The sequence below is a fragment of the Amblyraja radiata genome, chromosome 35, assembly GCF_010909765.2.
Source record: "Amblyraja radiata isolate CabotCenter1 chromosome 35, sAmbRad1.1.pri, whole genome shotgun sequence".
Classification (NCBI taxonomy): domain Eukaryota; kingdom Metazoa; phylum Chordata; class Chondrichthyes; order Rajiformes; family Rajidae; genus Amblyraja; species Amblyraja radiata.
This window is the reverse complement of record NC_045990.1, coordinates 1,524,730-1,551,504: the sequence shown is the minus strand read 5'-3', so window position 1 is coordinate 1,551,504 and position 26,775 is coordinate 1,524,730. Positions and strand designations below refer to the sequence as shown.

Genomic DNA, 26,775 nt, shown 5'->3' with positions numbered 1-26,775 from the left:
AAAAAGCTGGAGAAACTCAGCGGGCGCAGCAGCATCTATGGAGCGAAGGAAATAGGCAACGTTTCGGGCCGAAACCCTTCTTCCTTTCGGCCCGAAACGTTGCCTATTTCCTTCGCTCCATAGATGCTGCTGCACCCGCGGAGTTTCTCCAGCTTTTTTGTGTACCTTCGAATTTCCAGCATCTGCAGTTCCTTCTTGAACACTAACATTATAAAAGGGCTGGACAAGCTAGATGCAGGAAAAATGTTCCCAATGTTGGGTGAGTCCAGAACCAGGGGCCACACAGTCTTAGGCAAGGCAAGGCAAGGCAAGGCAAGGCAAGGCAACTTTATTTATATAGCACATTTCATACACGAGGCAGCAGACTCAAAGTGCTTCACATAAAAACATGTCATACAATAAATGAAATAATAAAATGAAATAAAATAGAAGAACTAAAAGAAAAGAAAAGCAAAATTAAAAATGCATTATAAAAAGTGCAAAAGTTAAAAGTGCAATGTAGTTAAGATTTAGCTGAAAGCTAAAGTAAACATAAAAGTTTTCAGTCTTGTCTTAGAATAAAGGGGAGGCCATTTAAGACTGAGGTGAGAAAAAACTTTTTCACCCAGAGAGTTGTGAATTTATGGAATTCCCTGCCACAGAGGGCAGTGGAGGCCAAGTCACTGGGTGGATTTAAGAGAGAGTTAGATAGAGCTCTAGGGGCTAGTGGAGTCAAGGGATATGGGGAGAAGGCGCCTAGGCACGGGTTATTGATTTGGGACGACCAGCCATGATCACAATGAATGGCGGTGCTGGCTCGAAGGGCTGAATGGCCTCCTCCTGCACCTATTTTCTATGTTTCTATGATTCAGTCTGTCTCTCTCCCACCTGTAGCATGCAATCACACAGGTAGTAGTGGGATTATTTTAGAGATACAGTGGTTTAAACCAGCATCTGCAGTCCCTTCCTGCATCAAATGAAACCTGCTGGCTTCCTTTTGCTGCTGCTAAACAGGTTAGTAAATACTGGCACCGGCCGAATTCTGCTCATATCACAGATGAGCACATGTGCTGAAGGTAGTGATGCCGTGATTGAAATTGTTTCTCTGCGTCAAAAATGACCCCGACAAGTTTCATTTCTTCATTGCTAGTCATTCTCTGCATTGGCAGGCAGGGATATCTGTGGATTGATGACTGTGGCTGCAGCTCCCACAGTCATAGATCTGATGACAGGCCCCAGGGGCCACCCACAGCTATGCTCAAGTTGTACCAGCTCTCTCCACCCATTCCCTCCACTGTTTGTTTTCATGATCCCCGCTCCATTTGATCTCCTCCCTATGGTTGCCTGAGGCTGTAATGGACAGATCATTTTAATGGCATTGCCTCCTTTTGCACAGTCCATTTCTCAAGTGAATTTGCTACCACCAGTCCACAAAATTGTTTGTGTGTGTGTGTGTGTGTGTGTGTGTGTGTGTGTGTGTGTGTGTGTGTGTGTGTGTGTGTGTGTGTGTGTGTGTGTGTGTGTGTGTGTGTATGTGTGCGTGCGTGTGTATATGTGTGCGTATGTGTGTGTGTGTGTGTGTGTGTGTGTGTGTGTGTGCGTGCGTGTGTATATGTGTGTGTATGTGTGTGTTTGTGTGTGTGTGTGTGTGTGCGCGTGCGTGTGTATATGTGTGTGTATGTGTGTGTATGTGTGTGTGTGTGTGTGCGTGCGCGTGCGTGTGTGTATGTGTGTGTGTGTGTGCGTGTGTCTGCGTGTGTGTCTGCGTGTGTGTGTGTGTGCGTGTGTGTGCGCGTGTGTGTGTGTGCGTGTGTGTGTCCCGTTGAGTTACTCCAGCATTTTGTGTCTACCTTCGGTTTAAACCAGCATCTGCAGCCCTTTCCTATACTCTTGAGCACATCTCCACAAAGAGTTGCGAAGTTCTCCTCGGATAGAAGGAGTTAAAAATCTATTGGATGAAGTGAATGGGAAGAGGTTAGACCTTGTGGCATGTTCTGTGATAGTAAGTGCTATCATTAAAGTGGTTCTCAAGGAATGTGAGTGGGAGGAATTGTGTTTTCGGAAACCTGAAGATAGAAATGAAAGTCAAGAGGAGAGTCAAGGCTGTGAGATATTGGTGAATGGACTGATGGGAGGACAATTGAATTCTGTATAACAGGCTAAATAGAAGGGGGGGGATGTTGGACCTTTTTAGGATGAAAGGAGTTGAGCCCCATCTGATGTCATGGTTGTGGGATTTAAATGCTATTGTCTTCTTTCAGTCAGAAAACCATTTCAATGCCAACTGCTCGTTCTGGAACTATTCTGAGCGTTCCATGATGGGATTTTGGTCAACGCAAGGCTGTCGACTGATAGAAAGCAACAAGACGCATACCGCCTGTGCCTGCAGTCACCTCACCAACTTTGCGGTGCTCATGGCCCACCGAGAGATTTTGGTAAGTGGCTGTGTTACCTTTGAGCTACTGAGTGTGACTTTTACCATGTATTTGGTTTTGGCAATGCAACTGTGACTTCTTCATCTTTCCGTGTCCATCTTCCACTTCACAAATGTTGACCTCACTGTCCTGAAAAGTCCTTCTGCAGTTGTACAGAGCCCTAGTGAGACCACACCTGGAGTATTGTATGCAGGTTTGCTCCCCTAATTTGAGGAAGGACATTCTTGCTATTGAGGGAATGCAGCGTAGGTTTACAAGGTTAATTCCCGGGATGGCGGGACTGTCATATGCTGAGGGAATGGAGCAGCTGGGCTTGTCCACTCTGGAGTTTAGAAGGATGAGAGGGAATCTTATTGAAATACGTACGATTGTTAAGGGTTTGGACACGCTAGAGGCAGGAAACATGTTCTCGATGTTGGGGGAGTCCAGAACCAGGGGCCACACAGTTTAAGAATAAGTAGTAAGCCATTTAGAACGGAGACGAGGAAACACTTTTTCTCGCAGAGAGTGGTGAGTCTGTGGAATTCTCTGCCTGAGGGGGCGGTGGAGGCAGGTTCTCTGGATACTTTCAAGAGAGAGCTAGATAGGGCTCTTAAAGGTGGCGGAGTCAGGGGATATGGGGAGAAGGCAGGAACGGGGTACTGATTGGGGATGATCAGCCATGATCACATTGAATGGCGGTGCTGGCTCGAAGGGCCGAATGGCCTACTCCTGCACCTATTGTCTATTGTCTATTGTCTATCACCATGTTCATGCAGACCATCAAGTACCTAATCTGCTTGTAGGAATAATGGAAAGACGAGGTTCTGTAGAATAAAGAACTCATGGCCACATCTTAAATGCTTTGCCCACAGCTAGTGTAATGGATTCCTGTAATAATCCGCAGAGTATTAAATCAATGTAAGTTATTAATCTTTGTACCACCAGGGAGGTGAATCACCGTGACTCCCCTTTCTGCAATGTGTGCAAGCCTGCAATGCAATGTTATCATCCTACCAACATCCTAGCGTTGATCCAAACTAAACCTCCACCAAAGTCGACACAGGAAGAGCAACTTCCTGTGAATGAAACCTTTCCCAGAGTTATTTGGAGAACAGGTGTGAAGCTGCCTTATTTATAGTGAGTTTATGCCATCAGCTTCTCGCCTCCCACCCAACGCCTCTCTCGAATCCGGAAAGAGAGTGTTGTCACTGGGGAACTTCAGTGAAGCCCATGTACCCTGGACAGAATCTCTGAGATGCTGTTCAATATCACTCTTCATCAGGTGATTCATATAGTTAAGATAACAATCTGAATTTCCTGAGAGATATTTTCAATGGCGAGCTCGGGATGAATCTGGAAACGCACAACAGCTTCAGTAGAGGCAAGTTAACAGATCTGTCTGTATCCTTCTTCAGAGCAGAATGATAATGGCTTGGGCTTTGATTCTTGGTCATAGACATACACCATGGAAACAGGCCCTTCGGCCCAACTTGCCCATGCCATAAGATCATAAGTGATAGGAGTAGAATTAGGCCATTCGGTCCATCAAGTCTACTCCGCCATTCAATCATGGCTGATCTATCTCTCCCTCCTAACCCCATTCTCCTGCCTTCTCCCCATATCTTCTGACTCCTGCACTAATCAAGAATCTATCTGTCTCTGCCTTAAATGTATCCACTGCCTCCACATACTGCTGTGGCAAAGAATTTCACAGATTCACCACCCTCTGACTAAAGGTGGGCAACTTGTCCCATCTGCACGAGTCCCATATCCCTCTAAACATGTCTTATCCATGTACCTGTCTAAATGTTTCTTAAACTTTGCGACAGTCCCAGCCTTAACTACCTCCTCTGGCAGCTTGTACTATATTCCCACCACCCTTTGTGTGAAAAAGTTACCCCTCAGATTCCTATTAAATTTTTTCCCCCTTCGCCTTAAACTTATGCCCTTCTGTTTTGATGGAAGACATAACCTTGTCAACTGGGTGTTCTGCCTCTGTGCCGTTTGCCTCTTACTTGTAATGTCTCCAAGCTGTTCCAGTTTCAGGATTCCAATATTTCACGGTTTCTGCCGCTTGCGTTTCGTGGCAATTGGGAGTAAACAGCAAACGGTGGCCTCTAGAACTTGCAGTTGCTTTTCTGAAGTTGATGCTTGGCATGTTGTAGGCACTGGCCTGTGATACCTTTGCCCCTTGTCCCCGAGTGTGTACCAAAAGTTAACTTCAGCTCTTAAAGCAATTACTGCAGTACCAGCGAGAAGGGAGGAAAGTGATTTGCCTCGGGCTACGCGGGTTCCCTTGGTAACTTCTTTTATAGTATTAACAATGGCTCTGCACCGATATAGAAGTGTGGGGCAAGCCAGGAGTGGGCAAAACCTGAAAGGTTTCTTGTCGGGATTCAGAATTGGATCCGACTTATTCTCAAATAAGTAGTCCGGGGACGTCTACCAGAAGTTGCAAGAAGTTGAACTCATTTTGGAACTGGCATGCAGTACAAGCCAAATCTGAGTTCGAGGTGGCAAAGGTCTCTCAGATCGAGTACAATGCGAGGAAAATTTGTAATTGCCCATTTTGGCATGATTTGTTTTTCTTTTAAGTAAAAAAACTGCAATATAGTGATGGATTCATCTGAGCGCAGAGTCCGAATGTATGATTCACAAAATACAAGTATTGTAAGTGTTAAGGAAGGAATATTGTTCATTGCTGGGTGAAATAGATAAAGACACAGCATGGAAACAGACCCTTTGTCCCACCAAGTCCTTGCTGAGCATCATACCATCTTGTATCTTTGTCAGTGTCAAAATGTGATATGTACTGGCCAGGTGAGGTCTGATGTATGAGTTTACCGGGTTAAATGCAGAACAAAGCATTTCACTGTCCCTAGGTACATGCGACAATAATCATTGAAATGAATCATCCATTTAATAATTAGTTAGATGTGGCCCTTGTGGCTAAAGGGATCAGGGGGTATGGAGAGAAGGCAGGTACAGGATACTGAGTTGGATGATCAGCCATGATCATATTGAATGGCGGTGCAGGCTCGAAGGGCCGAATGGTCTACTCCTGCACCTATTTTCTATGTTTCTATAATCCTGCACCAAAGTGCAGACTATAGTGTTACAGCGTTAAAATGCTACTTCTTCAGAGAAAGTGCAAGGGCAACAAGGGAGATCCCTCAGCTAACGATATAGGTCCATTCAGTAGTCCGATAACAGCGGGGAGAAGCTATTCAGACTGGTTAGGGTCTTATTGAACCAGTCTGAAGAAGGGTCTCGACCCGAAATGAAATGTCACCCATTCCTTCCCCCCAGAGGTGCTGCCTGTCCCGCTGAGTTACTCCAGCATTTTGTGTCTCTCATTGTCACTTGCCTTACTGCATGCATTGATGACATCTCACATTGTGTTTCTGCTTTCCCACCAGTACGAAGACCGAATGCATAGACTGCTGCTCTCCGTGATCACCTGGGTTGGTATCGTCATCTCGCTGGTCTGCCTCACCATCTGCATCTCCACCTTCTGCTTCCTACGTGGTATCCAGACTGATCGTAACACCATCCACAAGAACCTCTGCATCAACCTCTTCATAGCTGAGCTCATCTTTCTGATCGGCATCAACAAGACTCAATACCAGGTGGGCATGTCCTTCCCCCAGGTAGAGGGGCAGAGTAAGTAATGAGGGGGTGAGGTGAAGAAATACATGGTTGACAGATGGAGATCGAGAGTTTGGTAACAGGGCCACAGGGTCAAGATAGGAACAGGCTCTGGCTTCAGATGTCATTTACAAAGTTGAGGTTTGGTAGAACTTAAAATTGAGTAAAGTCTCTCCAAATCCAGACACTGCCTTTGAACCAGACAGAACTGAAATTCTGAAAGATAGACACAAAAATCTGGATTAGCTCAGCGGGACAGGCAGCATCTCTGGAGAGAAGGAATGGGTGACATTTCGGGTCGAGACCCTTCTTCAGACTGAGAGGGAGAAGGAAACTGGAGATATGGAAGAGTACACAGAGAATGTAGTTCAAATTCACATTTATCATCACATGCACCAATTAAGGTGTGAAAATGACAGATCAAAGCAGATGATGCTTAAGGAATTCTTACTATCACAACACCTATAAGGCATTTGGACAGGTACATGGATAGGAAAGGTTTAGAGGGAAGGTAGACAAAAATGCTGGAGAAACTCAGCGGGTGCAGCAGCATCTATGGAGCGAAGGAAATAGGCAACGTTTCAGGCCGAAACCCTTCTTCAGACCCTGGGTAGGTGGGACCAGTGGAGATTGGGAATCTTGGTCGGCATGGGCCAGTTGGGCCGAAGGGCCTGTTTCTATGTTGTATGATTCTAGGTGTCCAAAGCAGCAGCTCTGGGGGTTTAGTGTGTCGGTCCTGAATGGGTGAGTGGATGGGTGAGTGAGTGAGTGAGTGAGTGAGTGAGTGAGTGAGTGAGTGTGTGAGTGAGTGTGTGAGTGAGTGAGTGAGTGAGTGAGTGAGTGAGTGAGTGAGTGTGTGTGTGTGTGTGAGTGAGTGAGTGAGTGAGTGAGTGAGTGAGTGAGTGAGTGAGTGAGTGAGTGAGTGAGTGAGTGAGTGAGTGAGTGAGGATACAGAGGGGCCTCCAGTATTCTCTCTGCCCTTGGGATCTTCAGCCACACTAAACTGGGAATTACTTTCAGTCAAACTCGTGAACAAATCGCCTTCATCGAGAATATTAAATCCAATTAACCATTCACAAACAATGCAAGGGAAATCTGTCAAATAAAATTTGCCAATGAGCCACAAAAGGTTGGACAATGGACCAAAAACAAACATCTATGTTTACATTTTGAGGCTGTGATCACCATGGCCAATTCACTCAAAGTGATGAATGATATGTGGGACTTGCAGATGAGACAAGTGATCACCAACAAATGGATAGATACAAAATGCTGGAGTAACTCAGCGGGTCAGGCAGGATCTCTGGAGAGAAGAGATAGATGACATTTAGGGTTAAGACCCTTCATCAGTCTGAATGTCACCTATTCCTTCTCTCCAGAGATCCTGCCTGCCCCGCTGAGTTACTCCAGCATTTTGTGTCTACGGGGTAAACCAGCATCTGCAGTTCCTTCTGACACCAATGTTTAACAAAGATACCCTTACTGGCTCACTGGTCAAGGTTAATCTGAATTATTTCAATCAGATGAAAATTTAGCTGCCAAGATCCTTGATCGACCCGAGACTGGCTGGCCCTATTTGTAGGTTGCCTCATGATTTGCCCCGATTACTGCACAGTCTTCAATCTAAAATAGAAGAAACAGATGGCAGATGCTATTTTTAATAACATTACCCCATTTAAAATAATTTCAGAACAAGACACGCCAATGTTTCTGCAGAATAAGTAAAGAAGTGTGGTACGACAGATTCCTGGCTGTACCAACAGATAGCCTCATGGATTGTGTGATACGCCACATCCATACAAATCATATCAGCACCTATCCATGTTCTCCACAGATGCTGCCTGACCCGCTGAGTTACTCCAGCACTCTGTGAAACGTCACCTATCCATGTTCTCCACAGATGCTGCCTGACCCGCTGAGTTACTCCAGCACTCTGTGAAACGTCACCTATCCATGTTCTCCACAGATGCTGCCTGACCCGCTGAGTTATGGTGCAGCAGCATCTATGGAGCTAAGGAAATAGGCAACGTTTCGGGCCGAACCCCTTCTGGAAATAGGCAACGTTTTGGGCCGAAACCCGGAAGGGTTTCGACCCGAAACGTTGCCTATTTCCTTAGCTCCATAGATGCTGCTGCACCCGCTGAGTTACTCCAGCACTCTGTGAAACGTCACCTATCCATGTTCTCCACAGATGCTGCCTGACCCGCTGAGTTACTCCAGCACTTGGTGTCTATCTTGATCCCTGTCGCTGGGCTGTGTCCCAACTCAAGCCAATCACTCTCGCAGTTCCTATTTCCTCCTCCAATGCTTCAATCCTGCACCCCATTGGAATGACAATTGTGTTTCCCGCAGGTTTCAGGCCCTGATGTCACTCGCTTGTCTTTCTTAAGGGGTTGGACAGGCTAGATGCAGGAAGATTATTCCCGATGTTGGGGAAGTCCAGAACTAGGGGTCACAGTTTAAGGATAAGAGGGAAGTCTTTTAGGACCGAGATGAGAAAATCATTTTTTGCACAGAGAGTGGTGAATCTGTGGAATTCTCTGATACAGAAAGTAGTTGAGGCCACAGTTCATTGGCTATATTTATGAGGGAGTTAGATGTGGCCCTTGTGGCTAAAGGTATCAGGGGGTATGGAGAGAAGGCAGTGATGGGATACTGAGTTGGATGATCAGCCATGATCATATTGAATGGCGGTGCAGGCTCGAAGGGCCGAATGGCCTCTACTCCTGCACCTATTTTCTATGTTTCTATGTTTCTCTTTCAGGTTGTCTGCCCAATAATCGCTGGCTTCCTCCACTTCTTCTTCCTGGCTGCCTTCTCTTGGATGTGTCTGGAAGGCGTCCACCTCTACCTCATGCTGGTTGAGGTCTTTGAGAGCGATTACTCCAGGAAGAAGTACTACTATCTCTGCGGCTACTGCTTCCCTGCCTTGGTAGTGGGAATCTCTGCTGCAATCGATTACCGGAGCTATGGAACCGACAAGGCGTAAGTACAACTGAATGAACTGTGATGATCATTCCCAAATAGAGTCGTGCAGTGTGGAAACAGGCCATTCGGCCCAACTTGCCCACACTGGCCAACATGTCCCAGCTACACTAGTCCCACCTGCCCTGGACTGCTTCCTAAACGTTGGGATAGTCCCAGCCTCAACTATCTCCTCCAGCAGCTTGTTCCATGCACCCACCACCCTCAGTGTGAAAAAGGTTACCACTAAGATCCCTATTAAATCTTTTCCCCTTCACCTTGAACCTATGTCCTCTGGTCCTCGATTCCCCACTCTGGGCAAGAGACTCAGATAAATAGAAAAGGAATGAATATATGCATGTCTTATAGAAAGCAAAGGGAAAATAGATGAACTGGATTGGCAATGATAAAGCATTTAGATTTAATGAATAATTAACTAATTTGGGGATGGACAAATACTGGCCTTAATGCTTGGACTAGCATGCACTGTTCTCATCTCCACTGGACAACAGATGCAAATGTTCTGAAGACAATGATGGTAAAGATTTATAAGGTTGTCATTATATATACATCAGGAAAAGTTACAGAATGAGACGCTTCTCGGTTAATTAGAAGACAGAACAAAACACCTGATATATTGTAAGTCGTCAAATACATGAACAGGCTTGGCAGAATAGATGGAATCTGAAACTGAAGGTCTTTATATTCTATTGTTGGATGGGCTTATCATTGTTACCCATGCCCCCCCCCCCCCCCCCCCCCCCCAATATGGTCCCTATAATGAGAGTTAACTGCAAAGGTTCATGTTCATGAGTGATAGGAGCAGAATTGGGCCATTCGGCCCATCAAGTCTATCCCGCCATTCAATCATGGCTGATCTATCTCTCCCTCCTAACCCCATTCTCCTGCCTTCTCCCCATAACCCTTGGCACCCGTACTAATCAAGAAGCTATCTATCTCTGCCTTAAAAATATCCACTGACTTGGCCTCCACCGCCGCCTGTGGCAATGAGGGAGAAGGGAGTGGAAAGATACACATTTGGGGGTGTGTGTGTGTGTGTGTGTGTGTGTGTGTGTGTGTGTGTGTGTGTGTGTGTGTGTGTGTGTGTGTGTGTGTGTGTGTGTGTGTGTGTGAGTCAGTGTGTGTGTGTGTGTGCGTGTGCGTGTGCGTGTGTGTGTGTGTGTGTGTGTGTGGTAGAAGCTGGGTTTGAGCACAAACGGCAACATTGAACAGTCGGGGACCAATTGGCGTTTTCCCGGTGAAAACCCTGAGCGCTTCTATGCCATGGCAACAAATCTCATCTCCTGCCGAATGTCAATGAACTGTGAAATTCTTGCCGAGATGTAAAGCAACCCTCTGCCTCCCCACATAATAGATTCAAATCCTGCCCTTGATTGTTATTCAGATATTTTAGTCAGAAAACCTGGATCCGTTCCAGTAGTTTTAACTCACAAGAGGAGTTGTGATTATCACCATATTCTGATTCAGCACCGGCTAAATTAAACTTGCAAGCTTCCCGAAGGAAATGTTTCTTTTCCACCGGGGTAAAGGTTGTTAAGTGATTGTGTAGCTGGACTAATAATCCACTATTCAGAGCCGTTAATGGTGATTTGAGAAGGGTCTAGAATGTTTTCCAAATTCCAACTTATTCACCAGTGCCTGGACCACCTTATTCCCAACTCCAATCTCGTCTCCGTCTTAACAGCCCTCGTGATTTGATGAATCACCATGCGCGGAGCTGCTGCCAGGGGTTGAAGAAATCGATCCAGCACCATTGCTTGAAGGATCAACTTCTACAGAGTGACTGGGAAAACCAGCATTGCCAGCAATACTCACACTATAAGTCTAAAGTGTTAAAAAAAAATTTAGTTCACTAGTTTAGAGATACTGGTGAATCTAGCGAGCTGTGCTATCATAAGGTCATAAGGCATTGGAGTAGAATTAGGCCATTCGGCCCATCAAGTCTACTCCGCCATTCAATCATGGCTGATCTATCTCTCCCCCCCTCTGACCCCATTCTCCTGCCTTCTCCCCATAACCCCACGGCAACCGTACTAATCAATAATCTATCTATCTCTGCCTTAAACTTTATCCTTAGACTTCAAGAGATACGGTGCAGAAACAGGCCCTTCGGCCCACTGCGTCCGCACCGACCAGCGATCACCCCATACACTGGCACTATCCTACACACTGCGGTCAGTTTACAATTTTTACTGAAGCCAATTAACCTACAAACTAGTGTTTAAGAAGGAACTGCAGATGCTGGAAAATCGAAGGTAGACAAAAATGCTGGAGAAACTCAGCGGGTGCAGCAGCATCTATGGAGCGAAGGAAATAGGCAACGTTTCGGGCCGAAACCCGGAAGGGTTTCGGCCCGAAACGTTACCTATTTCCTTCAGGGTTTCGGGCCGAAACGTTGCCTATTTCCTTCGTTCCATAGATGCTGCTGCACCCGCTGAGTTTCTCCAGCATTTTTGTGAAGCTACAAACTAGGTTAGTAGGTTGATTGGTTGCCCCATGAGGAAAGATTGGACAGGCTTAAACCTGGTTAAGGGGCTTGACGGAAGGTGCCGACTATTCTTGACAAAGTGGAGAGGAATTTTGCACATTTCGGGGGATCTACAACTTGTGGATGCGGTTTAAAGTGCAGAGTTATCATTTTAAAGAAGAATGAGCGAAACACAAAGTGCTGGAGTAACTCAGTGGGTCAGGCAGCATCTCTGGAAGATATGCATAGGGTCCCAACTTGAATAGGCAATAGGTGCAGGAGTAGGCCATTCGGCCCTTCAAGCCAGCACCACCATTCAATGTGATCATGGCTGATCATCCACAATCAGTACCCCGTTCCTGCCTTCTCCCCATATCCCCTGACTCCGCTATCTTTAAGAGCCCTATCTAGCTCTCTCTTGAAAGCATCCAGAGAACCTGCCTCCACCGCCCTCTGAGGCAGAGAATTCCACAGACTCACAACTTTCTGTGTGAAAAAGTGTTTCCTCGTCTCCGTTCTAACTGGCTTACCCCTTATTCAGATTCAGATTCAATTTTAATTGTCATTGTCAGTATACAATACAGAGACAACGAAATGCATTTTCTTAAATTAAATTAAATTAAATGAAACTCTTAAACATTCTTAAAGGGCCGAATGTCCTTCTCCTAATTGATATGTTCAAATAAATGGATTTAACTCCCTTTTAAAGTAATGCATGTTTTCCTTATTTTATACTTTCCTGTCGAGCATTGCAGTCTGCAAGTGTACAATGAAAACAGCCAGCAAATGTCCTGAAATCAATTCCTTTGGTGGATTTTCAGAAATACTCCTGTTAAAGAGTATGTTGGTACTTTGATAATCATTTAGTCTGTGGCCCTTTACAAGAATCACTCAAAACAGCCATTTATCGGAATGAAATTTGTCCTTCAACAATCCTCAAAATTGCAATTTGCCATGGCAACAGCGAAAATGTTATGGCAGGTTGAGTCCTAGGTTAGTTGTAGAAATGGCTTTCTCCATATGGCCCCCGAAAATTGTTAAGTAGAACAGATATTTGTGAAGGAAACCCAACAGGGGTAATTGGTGTGCCATAAGTGCCCATTGGAAGAGTTTATTTTGCCTCAAAGCCGTCGGGTTGATTCATCCACACACACTCGCTAAACCTGGTGGAAGACTCTAGGGCCCAGCTGATGAGGAGAGGAAAGGACAACATACAAGCCATCTCCCCTCCAACATAAGCCTTGAAACCTTTGGTGGAGTTGCTGCCTCACAGCGCCGGAGGCCCGGGTTCGATCCCGACTACGGGTGCTGTCTGTACGGAGTTTGTACGTTCTCACCATGACCTGAGTTGGTTTTCTCCGAGATCTTTGGTTTCCTCCCACACTCCAAAGGCGTAGAGGTTTCTAGACTAATTGGCTTGGTGTAAATGTGAAAATTGTCCCGAGTGTTGGATAGTGCTAGTGTGCGGGGATCGCTGGTCGGTGCGGACGCGGTGGGCTGAAGGGCCTGTTCCCGCGCTGTATCTCTAAACTAAACTAAACTAAATTTTCATGATGACCTCACTAATATCTCCTGTTGTGGCTTGATGCCAGAGCTTGCTTGGTAATAGTCACATGAGCGTTGTTACGTAGTTTCCCTCTGCTGAAACCTTCGGAGGAATATAAGTCAGCGTTGCTTTCAGAGGGAACAAAAACAGGCAATGTTGGAGGCACTCAGCAGGTCAGGAAGCATTTGTTAACGTTTCAGGTCCAGGTTTGCCCATTACACACGTGGAGACTGGGAGTTTTGCTAGAAATACATCATGTAAGGAGAGAATACAGATTTCAAAAAGTGAATTGTATTAAATCGGTTACATATTAGGTGCCAGAATAGGCCCTTCAACTTTTCACATCTGCTCCATATTTTATAGAGGTCGGCACGGTGGCGCAGCGGTAGAGTTGCTGCCTTAACCCCCTGTCCCACGGTACGAGTTCATTCCAAGAGTTCTCCCGAGTTTGCCCTGATTCGAACTGGGAGATTTACGGTAATGGCCGCTCGTCGGTACTCGGGGCTCTGGTGAACATTTTTCAACATGTTTAAAAATCTTCACGAGTCTTCCCGTGCCTACCTGCCGTTAGCGAGTCTTCCCGAGTACCTGCCGTTAGCGTTACGAGCCGCTAAGAGACGTCCCCGAGCTCCGACGTACCCGCTACGTTCATTCTCCGTGCTGACCACGAGTTTGATTTTTATTAAACTCGGGAGAGCTCATGGAATGAACTCGTACCGTGGGACAGGGCTGTTACAGCGCCAGAGACCCGGGTTCCATCTTGACTACGGGTACTCTCTGTGCGGAGTTTGTACGTTCCTCTCGTGACCGCGTGTGTTTTCTCCGAGATCTTTGATTTCCTCCCACACTCCATAGACGTACAGGTTTGTAGGTTAATTGGCCTGGTACACTTGTTACATTTTCCATCTTGTGTAGGATAGTGTTAGCGTGCGGGGATCGCTGGTCAGCGCAGATTTGATGGGCCGAACGGCCCGTTTCCACGCTGCATCTCTAAACTAAATATGGAGGATGAACTGGGCACTAAGGGTCTCGGACCTGAAACGTTAACTATTTTTTCCACATATGCTGCATGGCGTGCTGAGTGTTTTCAGCGATTTCTGTTCTTATTTCAGATTTCCATCACCTGTATTTTCTCTTTTACTTTCTCTGACCTGTCTGTCCAAGGTCAGAGAGGGAGCTGCTTTATGCCGCAACTCTCCAGCCTCAAAGATCGAGCACTTTGCACTAAACCAGCCAGATTCCCGAGTAATATTCTCCTCTAAGCTTCGGGGAGAAGCCCTTTGACAGGCCCTAGGTTTTGGTTTCAATGTTTTATTTCAGTGATAAATGTCCCTGCGCCTTGTCACAGTTGATATTTCAGGCAGGATATCCATCACCAGTCGGGGGGAAGTGAATGAGTCTGACTGTGTAACATTTATCACCAACATAATTTTCACTCCATCTAACATGCTTGGGCTAATGCTTTCTCTCTACTCTTTTCCTCCATTTACCATCTCCACTATTTTTTTTTCCCTCTCTCAATGCCCATTTGCTTTTCCTTCCCCACTTGTTTTCATTTATTTCTCCTAACTCTCATCACTCATTCCCCCCACCCTACCCCCTCCCTCCCTCCCTCCCTCCGCTCCCCACACTCATAGATGCTGGTTACGGGTGGACAACTATTTCATCTGGAGTTTCATCGGACCAGTATCCTTTGTTATTATGGTAAGTTTGGATTCTGGAGCAACGTAGGTCTCTATTGATTCATTCATAGGTTCCGTTTATTGTCACGTGTACCGAGGTACAGTGAAAAGCTTTTTGTTGCGCGCTATCCACTCAGCGGAAAGACAATACATGATTACAATCGAGCCGTCCACAGTTCTGGTGGATTACTGCGCAAACACCTCTCTAGTGGTTATCTCACGCGGGTCGGAGTGAGTAGAAGTGACACAGACACATGATAAAGGGACTAACATGAATAACATTAAATTGTCGGACTTACAACACCCCAGCGAGCGGTCCTGAACATCGGGCCGCCCGTAGCGGCAACTGCGGAGGGCACGGGAAGGCCCTGACCACGGGGAACAATGGAGGAAGAGACTGACTTTGGTGCCTTTGATTCTGCTGTGTGGGGATGTTTTATGTCAAACCCTATAGTTTGTTGTGTCCCTTATTTTTATTGTATGGCTGTATGGGAATTTCATTTCACTGTGCCATCTGTGAATAAACCTATCTTGTATCTTGTAAGATAAAGTCTTTTTCGATCTATCTTTTCACTTTCTTTTTTTTTCTTTTTCTTTTTCTTTTCTTTTTTCATTTTGATAGTTTAGGTTATAAGGTTAAAAATGAAGCTGGACAATAATTGTATAATATTAGATGCCGAATGTCTTATCTCTGTACAACTGCTTCTAATAAAAAAAAAAAAAAAATAATAATAATAATAGATAAATAAATAGGTAAATAAATAGATAAATAATGATAATAAATCATAGATAGATAATAGATAAATAATGCAAGATAAAGTCCAGCAAAGTCTCATCAAAGATCATCCCGGTCTCCAGTGAAATAAATAGTAGCTCAGGACTGCTCTCTAGTTGGTGGTAGGATGGTTCCATGACTGAGAACAGCTGGGAAGAAACTGTCTCTGATTTTTATAGATTTTAATTCGATGTTTATTCGTGTTTATCGTTGTGTGCCTGTCTTCATACCTGTCTGTCGAACACTTGGATATTTGTTACTTGAAGTTCGTCCACTGACTTCAGTATCCTCCGCATCCACCTGGAAACATTGTTGGCAGGAACTGCAGGTGCTGTTTTAAACCAAAGATAGACACAAAATGCTGGAGTAACTCAGCGGGACAGGCAGCATCTCTGGAGAGAAGGAATGAGAATCCGGAGATGTTGCCTGTCCTGCTGAGTTACTCCAGCATTTGGTGTCTATCTTCGGTTGTTAAAATTCCAACTTGCCGAATTATTCAGCAGGTACACAAAATTGCTGGGGAAACTCAACGGGTGCAGCAGCATCTATGGAGCGAAGGAAATAGGCGACGTTTCGGGCCGAAACCCTTCTTCAGACAGCAGTTTTGTTTCGAGGCATTTAAAGCAATTTTAGTTTTTATTCTGTTTTAGTTCGTTCCTGACTGGGTTACATATTCCCGAAACTCTTAGTCTGAGGTGACCTTTGAATGTTCTCCTAAAGTATATATAAAATATTGGAATGTGTGTACGTTTTTAGCCCAAGCTGACCCTGCTCTACAGAAGAATGGAGAGCAGGGGAGAGACAAGACTTTGCCTTCCATCACAGTGAGGAGGAGATTCACTGTGATGGATCTTTGTGTGGATTGTGTTGGTGTGTGTCTTGGTTCTTGTCTTGTTGTGTGACTGCAAAAACCAAATTTCGTTTGAACTTCATTTGAGGTTCAAATGACAATAAACAGCATTGTATTGTATTGTATGGCCTTGCTCCATCTGAGCATCCAGTTGATGCTAAGCCTTGAGTTGATGCCAAGCCTTGACTTCCTGCCCAGTGTGTGACTTGCTCTGCTTTCTCCCCGGCAGATGAACCTGGTCTTCCTGATGATCACCCTGCACAAGATGGTGAGGAGCAACAGCTCGTTGAAACCGGACTCCAGTCGGCTGGAGAACATCAAGTAAGTCATCTCCTGGTGGCGAGGAATGAGACTGAGAAGGAACATGGAATTGGGGGGCGGAAGGAGACGAGGATGGGAGATGATGGGCACACGATGAGGAGGGAGGGAGGAGCATGGAATTATGAATGGGAAGAGCATTTCTTAACGGGCAGCTCGCATCTTGATTGTTAAATAAGTCTGGTAGGAGGAAGGAGAATATCACCGGCTACTGTCTGTTGTGTTGTAAGGGCACTATAATGCCCTTGTCCCACTTAGGAAACCTGAACGGAAACCTCTGAAGACTTTGCGCCCCACCCAAGGTTTCCGTGCGGTTCCCAGAGGTTTTTGTCAGTCTTCCTACCTGCTTCCACTACCTGCAACCACCTGCAACCTCCGGGAACCGCACGGAAACCTTGGGTGGGGCGCAAAGTCTCCAGAGGTTTCCGTTCAGGTTTCCTAAGTGGGACAGGGGCATAAGGGTGTTGGGGGTTATGGGGAGAAGGCAGGAGAATGGGGTTGAGAGGGAGAGATAGATCAGCCATGAGTGAATGGTGGAGTAGACTTGATGGGCCGAATGGCCTAATCATAATCATACTTTATTAGCCAAGTATGTTTTGCAACATCCGAGGAATTTCATTTGCCAAACCAATAAAAAGCAACAAGACGCACAAAATACATTTTAACATGAACATCCATCACATTCCTCACTGTGATGCAAGGCGGGGAAAAAAAAGAGTTCAATCTCTTCCCTTCTTCGTTCTCCCGCTGTCGGGGGTCTCGAACCTTCCATTGATGGGGCGATCGTGGCTCCCGTAGCTGGTGGTCGGACCCTCCGCATCGGGGTGATCAAGCTCCCGCATCGGGGGGGGATCTCAGCTCCCCAAACCGGGCGATCAGACGGACCCCTGGTCGAACCTCTTGCGGCTTGAAGCTTCCCGACATCAGTCTGTACCCGAGACTGCGAGCTCCTCGATGTTGAATCCGCAGGCCCCGGTTCGAGCCTCGATCCCAGGTAAGACCACAGCCCCGCGGTGGGGCCCAAAGTCAGTCTCGAGCAAGGCCGCCAGTTCCACCATGTTAGGCCGCAGAGTGACCGGAGATACGACCCGGAAAACAATCGCATCTCCGGCAAGGTAAGGGATTGAAAAAAAGTTTCCCGACCCCCCCCCCCCCACATAAACCAAACCAGAGAACATTAACACAAACTTTTAAAACACACTAAAAATAACAAAAAAGACAAACAGACAGACAGACCGTTGGTGAGGCTGCCATCGATGCTCCTATCAGAGGATGGAGGTCTGGGGATTTGTTCAATCCTGGAGCTGGGGGAGAGGGTTGGTACGGAGAGATTCCATTGCCTGCTAATCGGAGAGGTGCACAATGGCACAAATCTGGATTACAAAGGGCAGGTCTCGTGCAGAAGGAGATAAAACCTCATTAATGAAACATGATCCAATGGCCAAAACCATGAAAATAAATAAGCATCTCTCATTTGAGAGGAATAGTGAACTCGGCCAGCGGCTAGTATTGCTACGGACCAATATTACTCAAAGATACTTGTTTAAGAAGGAACTGCAGATGCTGGAAAATCGAAGGCAGACAAAAATGCTGGAGAAACTCAGCGGGTGAGGCAGCATTTATGGAGCGAAGGAAATAGGCAACGTTTCAGGTCGAGACTCTTCTTCAGACTGATGTGGGGAGGGGGGGGGTGCAGGAAGAAGAGGCGGAGACTGTAGGCTGTGGGAGAGCTGGGAAGGGGAGGGGAAAGAGGGAGAAAGCAGGGACTACCTGAAATTGGAGAAGTCAATGTTCATACCGCTGGGGTGTAAACTACCCAAGCGGAATATGAGGTGCTGCTCCTCCAATTTACTGTGGGCCTCACTCTGGCCATGGAGGAGGCCCAGGACAGAAAGGTCGGATTGGGAATGGGAGGGGGAATTGAAGTGCTGAGCCACCGGGAGATCAGGTACTTTATTTTCACCCTGTACTTAGGTGCATTCTTTGTCATTCTTTGTTATTGCACAGGATGTGTGCAAAGTACACGAAGAGTTGCCACGTTACTGGCACCGACACAGTTACAGAAGAGTTCATTAGAGTCACGTCGATCCATCTTTGTTCTTGGTGGTCCCCCCCCTCTTTGTTCACTCACCCAGCTTCAGCTTCACTCCCAGGAAGTCCAACTCTGGGAAGGGGATGACCCACAGACAACTATCTCACCTCCTGATGTCCACGTCTTCCTGTTGAAAAAGCGGGGGGCACATGTTTGGGCATTGAGGGGGGGGGGGGGTGGGAGTTGGATTGTCAGTAAAGATGCCCCCCCCCCCCCTTGCCAACTGTGACAACGGGGATTTGAGTAGACTTTGGTGTCTGTCTTTGACGTGGAGTGAACAGTTGCTGAATATATCACACTGAGGAGGTTTCCACCATATTTACATTTGGATATTCCTCAGAAACGACACGGTAGAGCTGCTGCCTCACGGCGCCAGAGACCCGGGTTCGATCCTGACTACGGGTGCTGTCTGTACGGAGTTTGTACGTTCTCCCCGTGACCTGCGTGGGTTTTCTCCAGAATCTCCAGTTCCCTCCCACACTCCAAAGACGTACAGGTTTGCAGGTTAATTGGCTTTGGTATAATTGTAAATTGTCCTTGGTGTGTGTAAGATAGTGTTAGTGTGCGGGGATCGCTGGTTGGCATGGACCCAGTGGGCCGAAGGGCCTGTTTCCACGCTGTATCTCTAAACTAAACTAAACTAAACACTGGCAGCGAACCAGTCTCTGCCGTGCAGTACCACTTGGACGTGTTGCCATCTCTACTTCTCAAGTTTGGAAACTCCTGCTGGTATCTACAGGAACCTGGCACAGTCAGGATTTCATCTACTGTAGACCTGTGGCCTGGCTGTGAAAATCAGTCTAGTTTTATATTGGCATGTGGCGCTCAGCTCATTAAACAAGCATGACTCACTAAAGTGTCAAACAATTTTATGGGGTAAACGAGGCCCGCGGGCACTAGGTCTCAGTGATGGGACTCTAGCCTTCTCTGTGCTTCTGGCCCCTTCCTGCCAAAATGTAGACATTTCCAATCTGAGGGAAGTCTTATTCTTTAGTGGACAGTTCATCACGATCGAGTGGCGCGGTGGCACAGCGGTAGAGTTGTCTGTGTGGAGTTTGCACGTTCTCCCTGTGACCTCCGAGTGCTTCGGTCTCCTCCCGCTTCCCAAAGTCAGTCAGTTTAGTTTATTGTCACGTGTACCGAGGTACAGTGAAAAGCTCTTGTTGCGCGCTAACCAGTCAGCGGAAAGACTATATGTTTAAGAAAGAACCGCAGATGCTGGAAAAATGGAAGGTAGACAAAAATGCTGGAGAAACTCAGCGGGTGAGGCAGCATCGATGGAATATCCATTCGCTCCATAGATGCTGCCTCACCCGCTGAGTTTCTCCAGCATTTTTGTCTACCAGCGGGAAGACAATACATGATTACAATCGAGCCGTTTACAGTGAACATGAGAAGGGAATAAAAAATGTTGTGTCGGAGTAGAGATTTAAGAGTGTGGGCTGATTGTAATGAGTGATTGTAGATTTGCTTCTGCGGTTGGCACGCAAATAGTCACCTGCGTTAGACACCAACTTGGAAGCCATCCAAAACAGATGACATGGGATTTGCTGGGCTAATTGGCCCACTCACTGTAGTTGAATGTGGGATGAGGTGGGAAGAATTATTGGGAGCATTGGGAAAAGTAAAATGGGGATTTGTGTAATATTCATAGAAATGAATGGTTGATGGGTTGGAGCGGAATTGTTCCCGCGATTTCGAACAGCATGATTCCGTCATTGCTCAGCAGTTTCCAAATCTAATCTCTGCCATGAAGATTAGTGTGCATGCATTATATGCGATACAATAGAATTTTATTTATCCCAGGAGGGAAGTTGATCTGCCAACAGTCGTAAATCACAACAAGACACATGAAACATGAAATTAAAATGACGAGTGGAAAGGATTGCGGTTGTGTAAAGATTGGGGGGAGGGGAGGGGGGGGGAGTCAGTCTACCCCACGACAGAAGGGGGAGGAGTTGTCCAGTTTGATAGCTACAGGGAAGAAGGATCTCCTGTGGCGTTCTGTGCTGCATCTTGGTGGGACCAGGCCATAAGCATGAGGATAAACATCCCCTTATTGGTATTTAGATGGTCAGTATTAGAGGTTAGTTTGTTGATTGCTGTTTCCAGTGAATAGATAGCTACAATGTTAGCCATGGTTCATCAGTTCATAAGTTATAGGAGCAGAATTAGGCCATTCGGAGGCCATTCTACTCTCTAGAATTTAGGAGATTGAGAGGGGATCTTATAGAAACTTACAAAATTCTTAAGGGGTTGGACAGGCTAGATGCAGGAAGATTGCTCCCGATGTTGGGGAAGTCCAGGACAAGGGGTCACAGCTTAAGGATAAGGGGGAAATCCTTTAAAACCGAGATGAGAAGAACTTTTTTCACACAGAGAGTGGTGAATCTCTGGAACTCCCTGCCACAGAGGGTAGTCGAGGCCAGTTCATTGGCTATATTTAAGAGGGAGTTAGATGTGGCCCTTGTGGCTAAGGGGATCAGAGGGTATGGAGAGAAGGCAGGTACGGGATACTGAGTTGGATGATCAGCCATGATCATATTGAATGGCGGTGCAGGCTCGAAGGGCCGAATGGCCTACTCCTGCACCTAATTTCTATGTTTCTATGTTTCTAAGCCTACTCCACCGTTCAATCATGGCTGATCTATCTTTCAATCACAACCCCATTCTCCTGCCTTCTCCCCATTTTTCTTTCATGGGATTTAACTACAACAACACAGTTTGTTAGCTGCGATACTGGTTTGGAAATTCAGATGTTTAAGAAGGAACTGCAGATGCTGGACAATCGAAGGTGGACAAAAATGCTGGAGAAACTCAGCGGGTGAGGCAGCATCTATGGAGCGAAGGAAATAGGTGACGTTTCGGGTCGAGACCCTTCTTCAAACTGATGTGAGGGTGGGGGAGCGGGAAGACGAAAGGAAGAGGCGGAGCCAGTGGGCTGAGGGAGAGCTGAGAAGGGGAGGAGAAAGTAGGGACTACCTGAAATTAGAGAAGTCAATGTTCATACCATAAACTGCCCAAGCGAAATATGAGGTGCTGCTCCTCCAATTTATGGTGGTCCTCACTCTGGCCATAGAGGAGGCCTCCTCATCCGCTGAGTTTCTCCAGCATTTTTGTCCACCTTGGAAATTCAGATACTTGGATAGACAATATGGAGATGCAAGTTTAAATCCCACCACGGTGGCTGAGAGGTTAACTTCAGTTAATTCAGTAATCTGGAAAATAATACGTGTATCGTGGATGGGGAGTTTGAAACTTCCAAACTGCCCTTCATAACGTCCTTCAGGGGAGGAAGTTTGTGGTGGGTGTTGTGGTTTGGGGCGAAACTGCCCTCTGGGAGAAAAACCACTATATATGCTAAAACCTTTTTTTATTCCGCCTATGGAACTTAATATTGATTTCACTGAAACTAAATCACGTTGGTGGAAACATAAGAGATGCAGATGCTGGAATCAAGATCAGCAAAGAGAGGTCCCAACTGGAAACGTTATCTATCCACGTTCTCCAGAGATGCTGCCTGAACAGCTCCAACATTGTGTGTCCTTTTGTGCAAACCAGCATCTGCAGTTACTTGTTCCTGCAACAAATCATCTGATTGACAAGCCCAGTGGGTCAATCAGTATCAGTGGTGGAGGGGAGGGGGGTGGGGTGGGAGGGGGTTGGGGTTGGGGAGGAATTGGCAACATTTTGGGTTGTAACAGGACCTTGGGGCCTGATGCAGGGTGTCAATGCAAAGCAATGACAGTTCACAAGTTCATAAGGGATAGGAGTAGAATTATGCCCCTGTCCCACTTAAGAAACCTGAACGGAAACCTCTGGAGACTTTGCGCCCCACCCAAGGTTTCCGTGCGGTTCCCGGAGGTTGCCGGAGGTTGCAGGTAGTGGAAGCAGGTAGGGAGACTGACAAAAACCTCCAGGAACCGTACGGAAACCTTGGGTGGGACAAAGTCTCCAGAGGTTTCCGTTCAGGTTTCCAAAGTGGGACAGGGACATTAGGCCATTCGGCCCATCAAGTCTACACCACCATTCAATCATGGCTGATCTATCTCTCCCTCCTAACCCCATTCTTCTGCCTTCTCCCCATAACCCCTGACACCCGTACTAATCAAGAATCTATCTATCTCTGCCTTAAATATATCCACTGACTTGGACTCCACAGCCTTCTGTGGCAAATAATTCCACAAATTCACCACCCTTTGACGAAAGAAATTCCTCCTCATCTCCTTCCTCTAAAGAACGTCCTTTAATTCTGAGGCTGTGACCTCTAGTTCTAGACTCTCCCACTAGTGGAAACATCTTCTCCACACCCACTCTATCCAAGCCTGTCATTATTCCATCACTCAAATGACTACCAAGGCTTAAATTGGAGATTCATGACCACCTCCCCACGGCCATTGAAAAGCCCAAATCCTAAAACAAAATAGTTGAAGAACGGTGAATGTTTTGTGTAATATTTTGCATCAGTTTGTGCCAGGCACGAGGGGGAAGCCCCTGTTAGTGTTTGTAATTAAATACTGAGGCAGGGTTAGCAAGCAGCCGTATGTTCATTGACTGAAGGTTAGTCCAACTGTGATCAGAATATGAATATGTTCAATGTGTAACAAATGCAAAGCATCTGTGGAGAGTGGAGGTTAATGTTGAGCTGACTGCAACAGAGCGAAGGCTTGTAGATAAATTGGCCAATTCTGCCTGTGGATTGACAAGAGCTGTGTAAGGAGGAACTGCAGATGCTGGTTTAACCTGAAGATAGATACCCAAGCCATCCGCAGTTAACAGATACAGGATAAGGCAGGCATGGGTTATTGATAGGGGATGATTAGCCATGATCACAATGAATGGCGGTGCTGGCTCGAAGGGCCGAATGGCCTCCTCCTGCAACTATTTTCTATGTTTCTATAACCATATAACCATATAACAATTACAGCACGGAAACAGGCCATCTCGGCCCTACAAGTCCGTGCCGAACAACTTTTTTCCCTTAGTCCCACCTGCCTGCACTCATACCATAACCCTCCATTCCCTTCTCATCCATATGCCTATCCAATTTATTTTTAAATGATACCAACGAACCTGCCTCCACCACTTCCACTGGAAGCTCATTCCACACCGCTACCACTCTCTGAGTAAAGAAGTTCCCCCTCATGTTACCCCTAAACTTCTGTCCCTTAATTCTGAAGTCATGTCCTCTTGTTTGAATCTTTGCTATTCTCAAAGGGAAAAGCTGATCCACATCAACTCTGTCTATCCCTCTCATCATTTTAAAGACCTCTATCAAGTCCCCCCTTAACCTTCTGCGCTCCAGAGAATAAAGACCTAACTTATTCAACCTTTCTCTGTAACTTAGTTGTTGAAACCCAGGCAACATTCTAGTAAATCTCCTCTGTACTCTCTCTATTTTGTTGACATCCTTCCTATAATTGGGCGACCAAAATTGTACCCCATACTCCAGATTTGGACTCACCAATGCCTTGTACAATTTTAACATTACATCCCAGCTTCTATACTCAATGCTCTGATTTATAAAGGCTAGCATACCAAAAGCTTTCTTTACCACCCTATCTATATGAGATTCCACCTTCAAGGAACTGTGCACAGTTATTCCCAGATCCCTCTGTTCAACTGTATTCTTCAATTCCCTACCATTTACCATGTACATCCTATTTTGATTTGTCCTGCCAAGGTGTAACACCTCACATTTATCAGCATTAAACTCCATCTGCCATCTTTCAGCCCATTCTTCCAAATGGCCTAAATCACTCTGTAGACTTTGGAAATCCTCTTCATTATCCACAACACCCCCTATCTTGGTATCATCTGCATACTTACTAATCCAATTTACCACACCTTCATCCAGATCATTGATGTACATGACAAACAACAAAGGACCCAACACAGATCCCTGAGGCACCCCACTAGTCACCTGCCTCCAACCCGACAAACAGCCATCCACCATTACACTCTGGCGTCTCCCATTCAGCCACTGTTGAATCCATCTTGCTACTCCTGCATTTATACCCAACAGTTGAACCTTCTTAACCAACCTTCCATGAGGAACCTTGTCAAAGGCCTTACTAAAGTCCATATAGACAACATCCACTGCTTTACCCTCGTCAATTTCCCTAGTAACCTCTTCAAAAAATTCAAGAAGATTAGTCAAACATGACCTTCCAGGCACAAATCCATGCTGACTGTTCCTAATCAGACCCTGTTTATCCAGATGCTTATATATATTATCTCTAAGTATCTTTTCCATTAATTTTCCCACCACTGAAGTCAAACTAACAGGCCTATAATTGCTAGGTTTACTCTTAGAACCCTTTTTAAACAATGGAACAACATGCGCAGTACGCCAATCCTCGGGGACTATTCCCGTTTCTAATGACATTTGAAATATTTCTGTCATAGCCCCGGCTATTTCTACACTAACTTCCCTCAATGTCCTAGGGAATATCCTGTCAGGACCTGGAGACTTATCCACTTTTATATTTTTCAAAAGTGTCAGTACTTCTTTTACTTTGAAACTCATAGTATCCATAGCTACTCTACTAGTTTCCCTTACCTCACATAATTCAATATCCTTCTCCTTGGTGAATACCGAAGAAAATAAATTGTTCAATATCTCCCCCATCTCTTTTGGCTCTGCAGATAGCTGTCCACTCTGTCTCTCCAATGGACCAATTTTATCCCTCGTTATCCTTTTGCTATTAATATAGCTGTAGAAACCCTTTGGATTTACTTTCACCTTACTTGCCAAAGCAACCTCATGTCTTCTTTTAGCTTTTCTAATTTCTTTCTTAAGATTCTTTTTACATTCCTTATACTCCACAAGCACCTCATTTACTTCATGCTGCCTATAATTATTGTAGATCTCCTCTTTTCCGAACAAGATGTCCAATTTCCCTTGAAAACCATGGCTCTTTCCACTTTTTACTGTTTCCTTTCAACCGAACAGGAACATAAAGATTCTGTACTCTTAAAATTTCCCCTTTAAATGTCCTCCATTTCTCTTCTACATCTTTCCCATAAAACAAAATGTCCCAGTTCACTCCTTTTAAATTATTTCGCATCTCATCAAAGTTAGCCTTTCTCCAATCAAAAATCTCAACCCTAGGTCCAGTTCTGACCCTCTCCATAATTATATTGAAACTATATTGTGGTCACTGGACCCGAAGTGCTCCCCAACGCATACCTCCGCCACCTGTCCGGTCTCATTTCCTAACAGGAGGTCCAACACTGCCCGTCCTCTAGTAGGTACCTCTATGTGTTGCTGCAAAAAACTATCCTGCACACATTTTACAAACTCCAACCCATCCAGCCCATTTACCGAATGTGTTTCCCAGTCTATATGTGGAAAGTTGAAATCTCCCACAATCACTACTTTGTGCTTACTACTAATATCTGCAATCTCCTTACATATTTGCTCTTCCAATTCTCGATCCCCATTTGGCGGTCTATAATACACCCCTATAAGTGTTGCTACCCCTTTCCCACTTCTCAGTTCCACCCAAATAGCCTCCCTAGATGAGCCCTCCAATCTATCCTGCCAAAGCACTGCTGTAATATCTTCCCTGACTAGTAATGCAACACCTCCACCTCTTGCCCCTCCAATTCTATCACACCTGAAGCAACGAAATCCTGGAATATTTAGTTTCCAATCACAGCCCTCCTGCAACCATGTTTCACTGATCGCCACAACATCATACTTCCAGGTGTCTATCCAGACTCTAAGCTCATCCACCTTTCTTACAATGCTCCTAGCATTAAAATATGCACATTTAAGAAACCCCCCGCCTCTTATTCTCTGTTTATTTCCTTTTTTTTCTTTCTCCTCTTGTGCCCGAGTGCTTCCCTTTTCTGCTTCCTGCCTCCCATTCTGTCTACTAGCTTTCTCTATTTGAGTCCCTCAAAGGATATAATGTTTAGTGCAAGATAAAGTCTGGTTAAGGATGTGTAAGAAATAACTGCAGATGCTGACTTAAACCGAAGATAGACACAAAAAGCTGGAGTAACTCA

General features: G+C 45.7%; 1 protein-coding gene across 7 annotated transcripts in view; it reads left to right on the top strand.

The window, feature by feature from the left end:
* adgrl1 (adhesion G protein-coupled receptor L1) overlaps window positions 1-26,775 on the top strand; it is a 300,069-nt gene that overhangs the window by 241,826 nt on the left and 31,468 nt on the right. For all 7 annotated transcript variants that reach the window (XM_033012285.1, XM_033012282.1, XM_033012286.1 and 4 more), the window contains exons 13-17: window positions 2,241-2,414; window positions 5,816-6,025; window positions 8,809-9,029; window positions 14,680-14,746; window positions 16,579-16,670. In XM_033012285.1, the coding sequence (XP_032868176.1) occupies window positions 2,241-2,414; window positions 5,816-6,025; window positions 8,809-9,029; window positions 14,680-14,746; window positions 16,579-16,670 (764 nt within the window). The remainder of the gene's footprint in view (window positions 1-2,240; window positions 2,415-5,815; window positions 6,026-8,808; window positions 9,030-14,679; window positions 14,747-16,578; window positions 16,671-26,775) is intronic.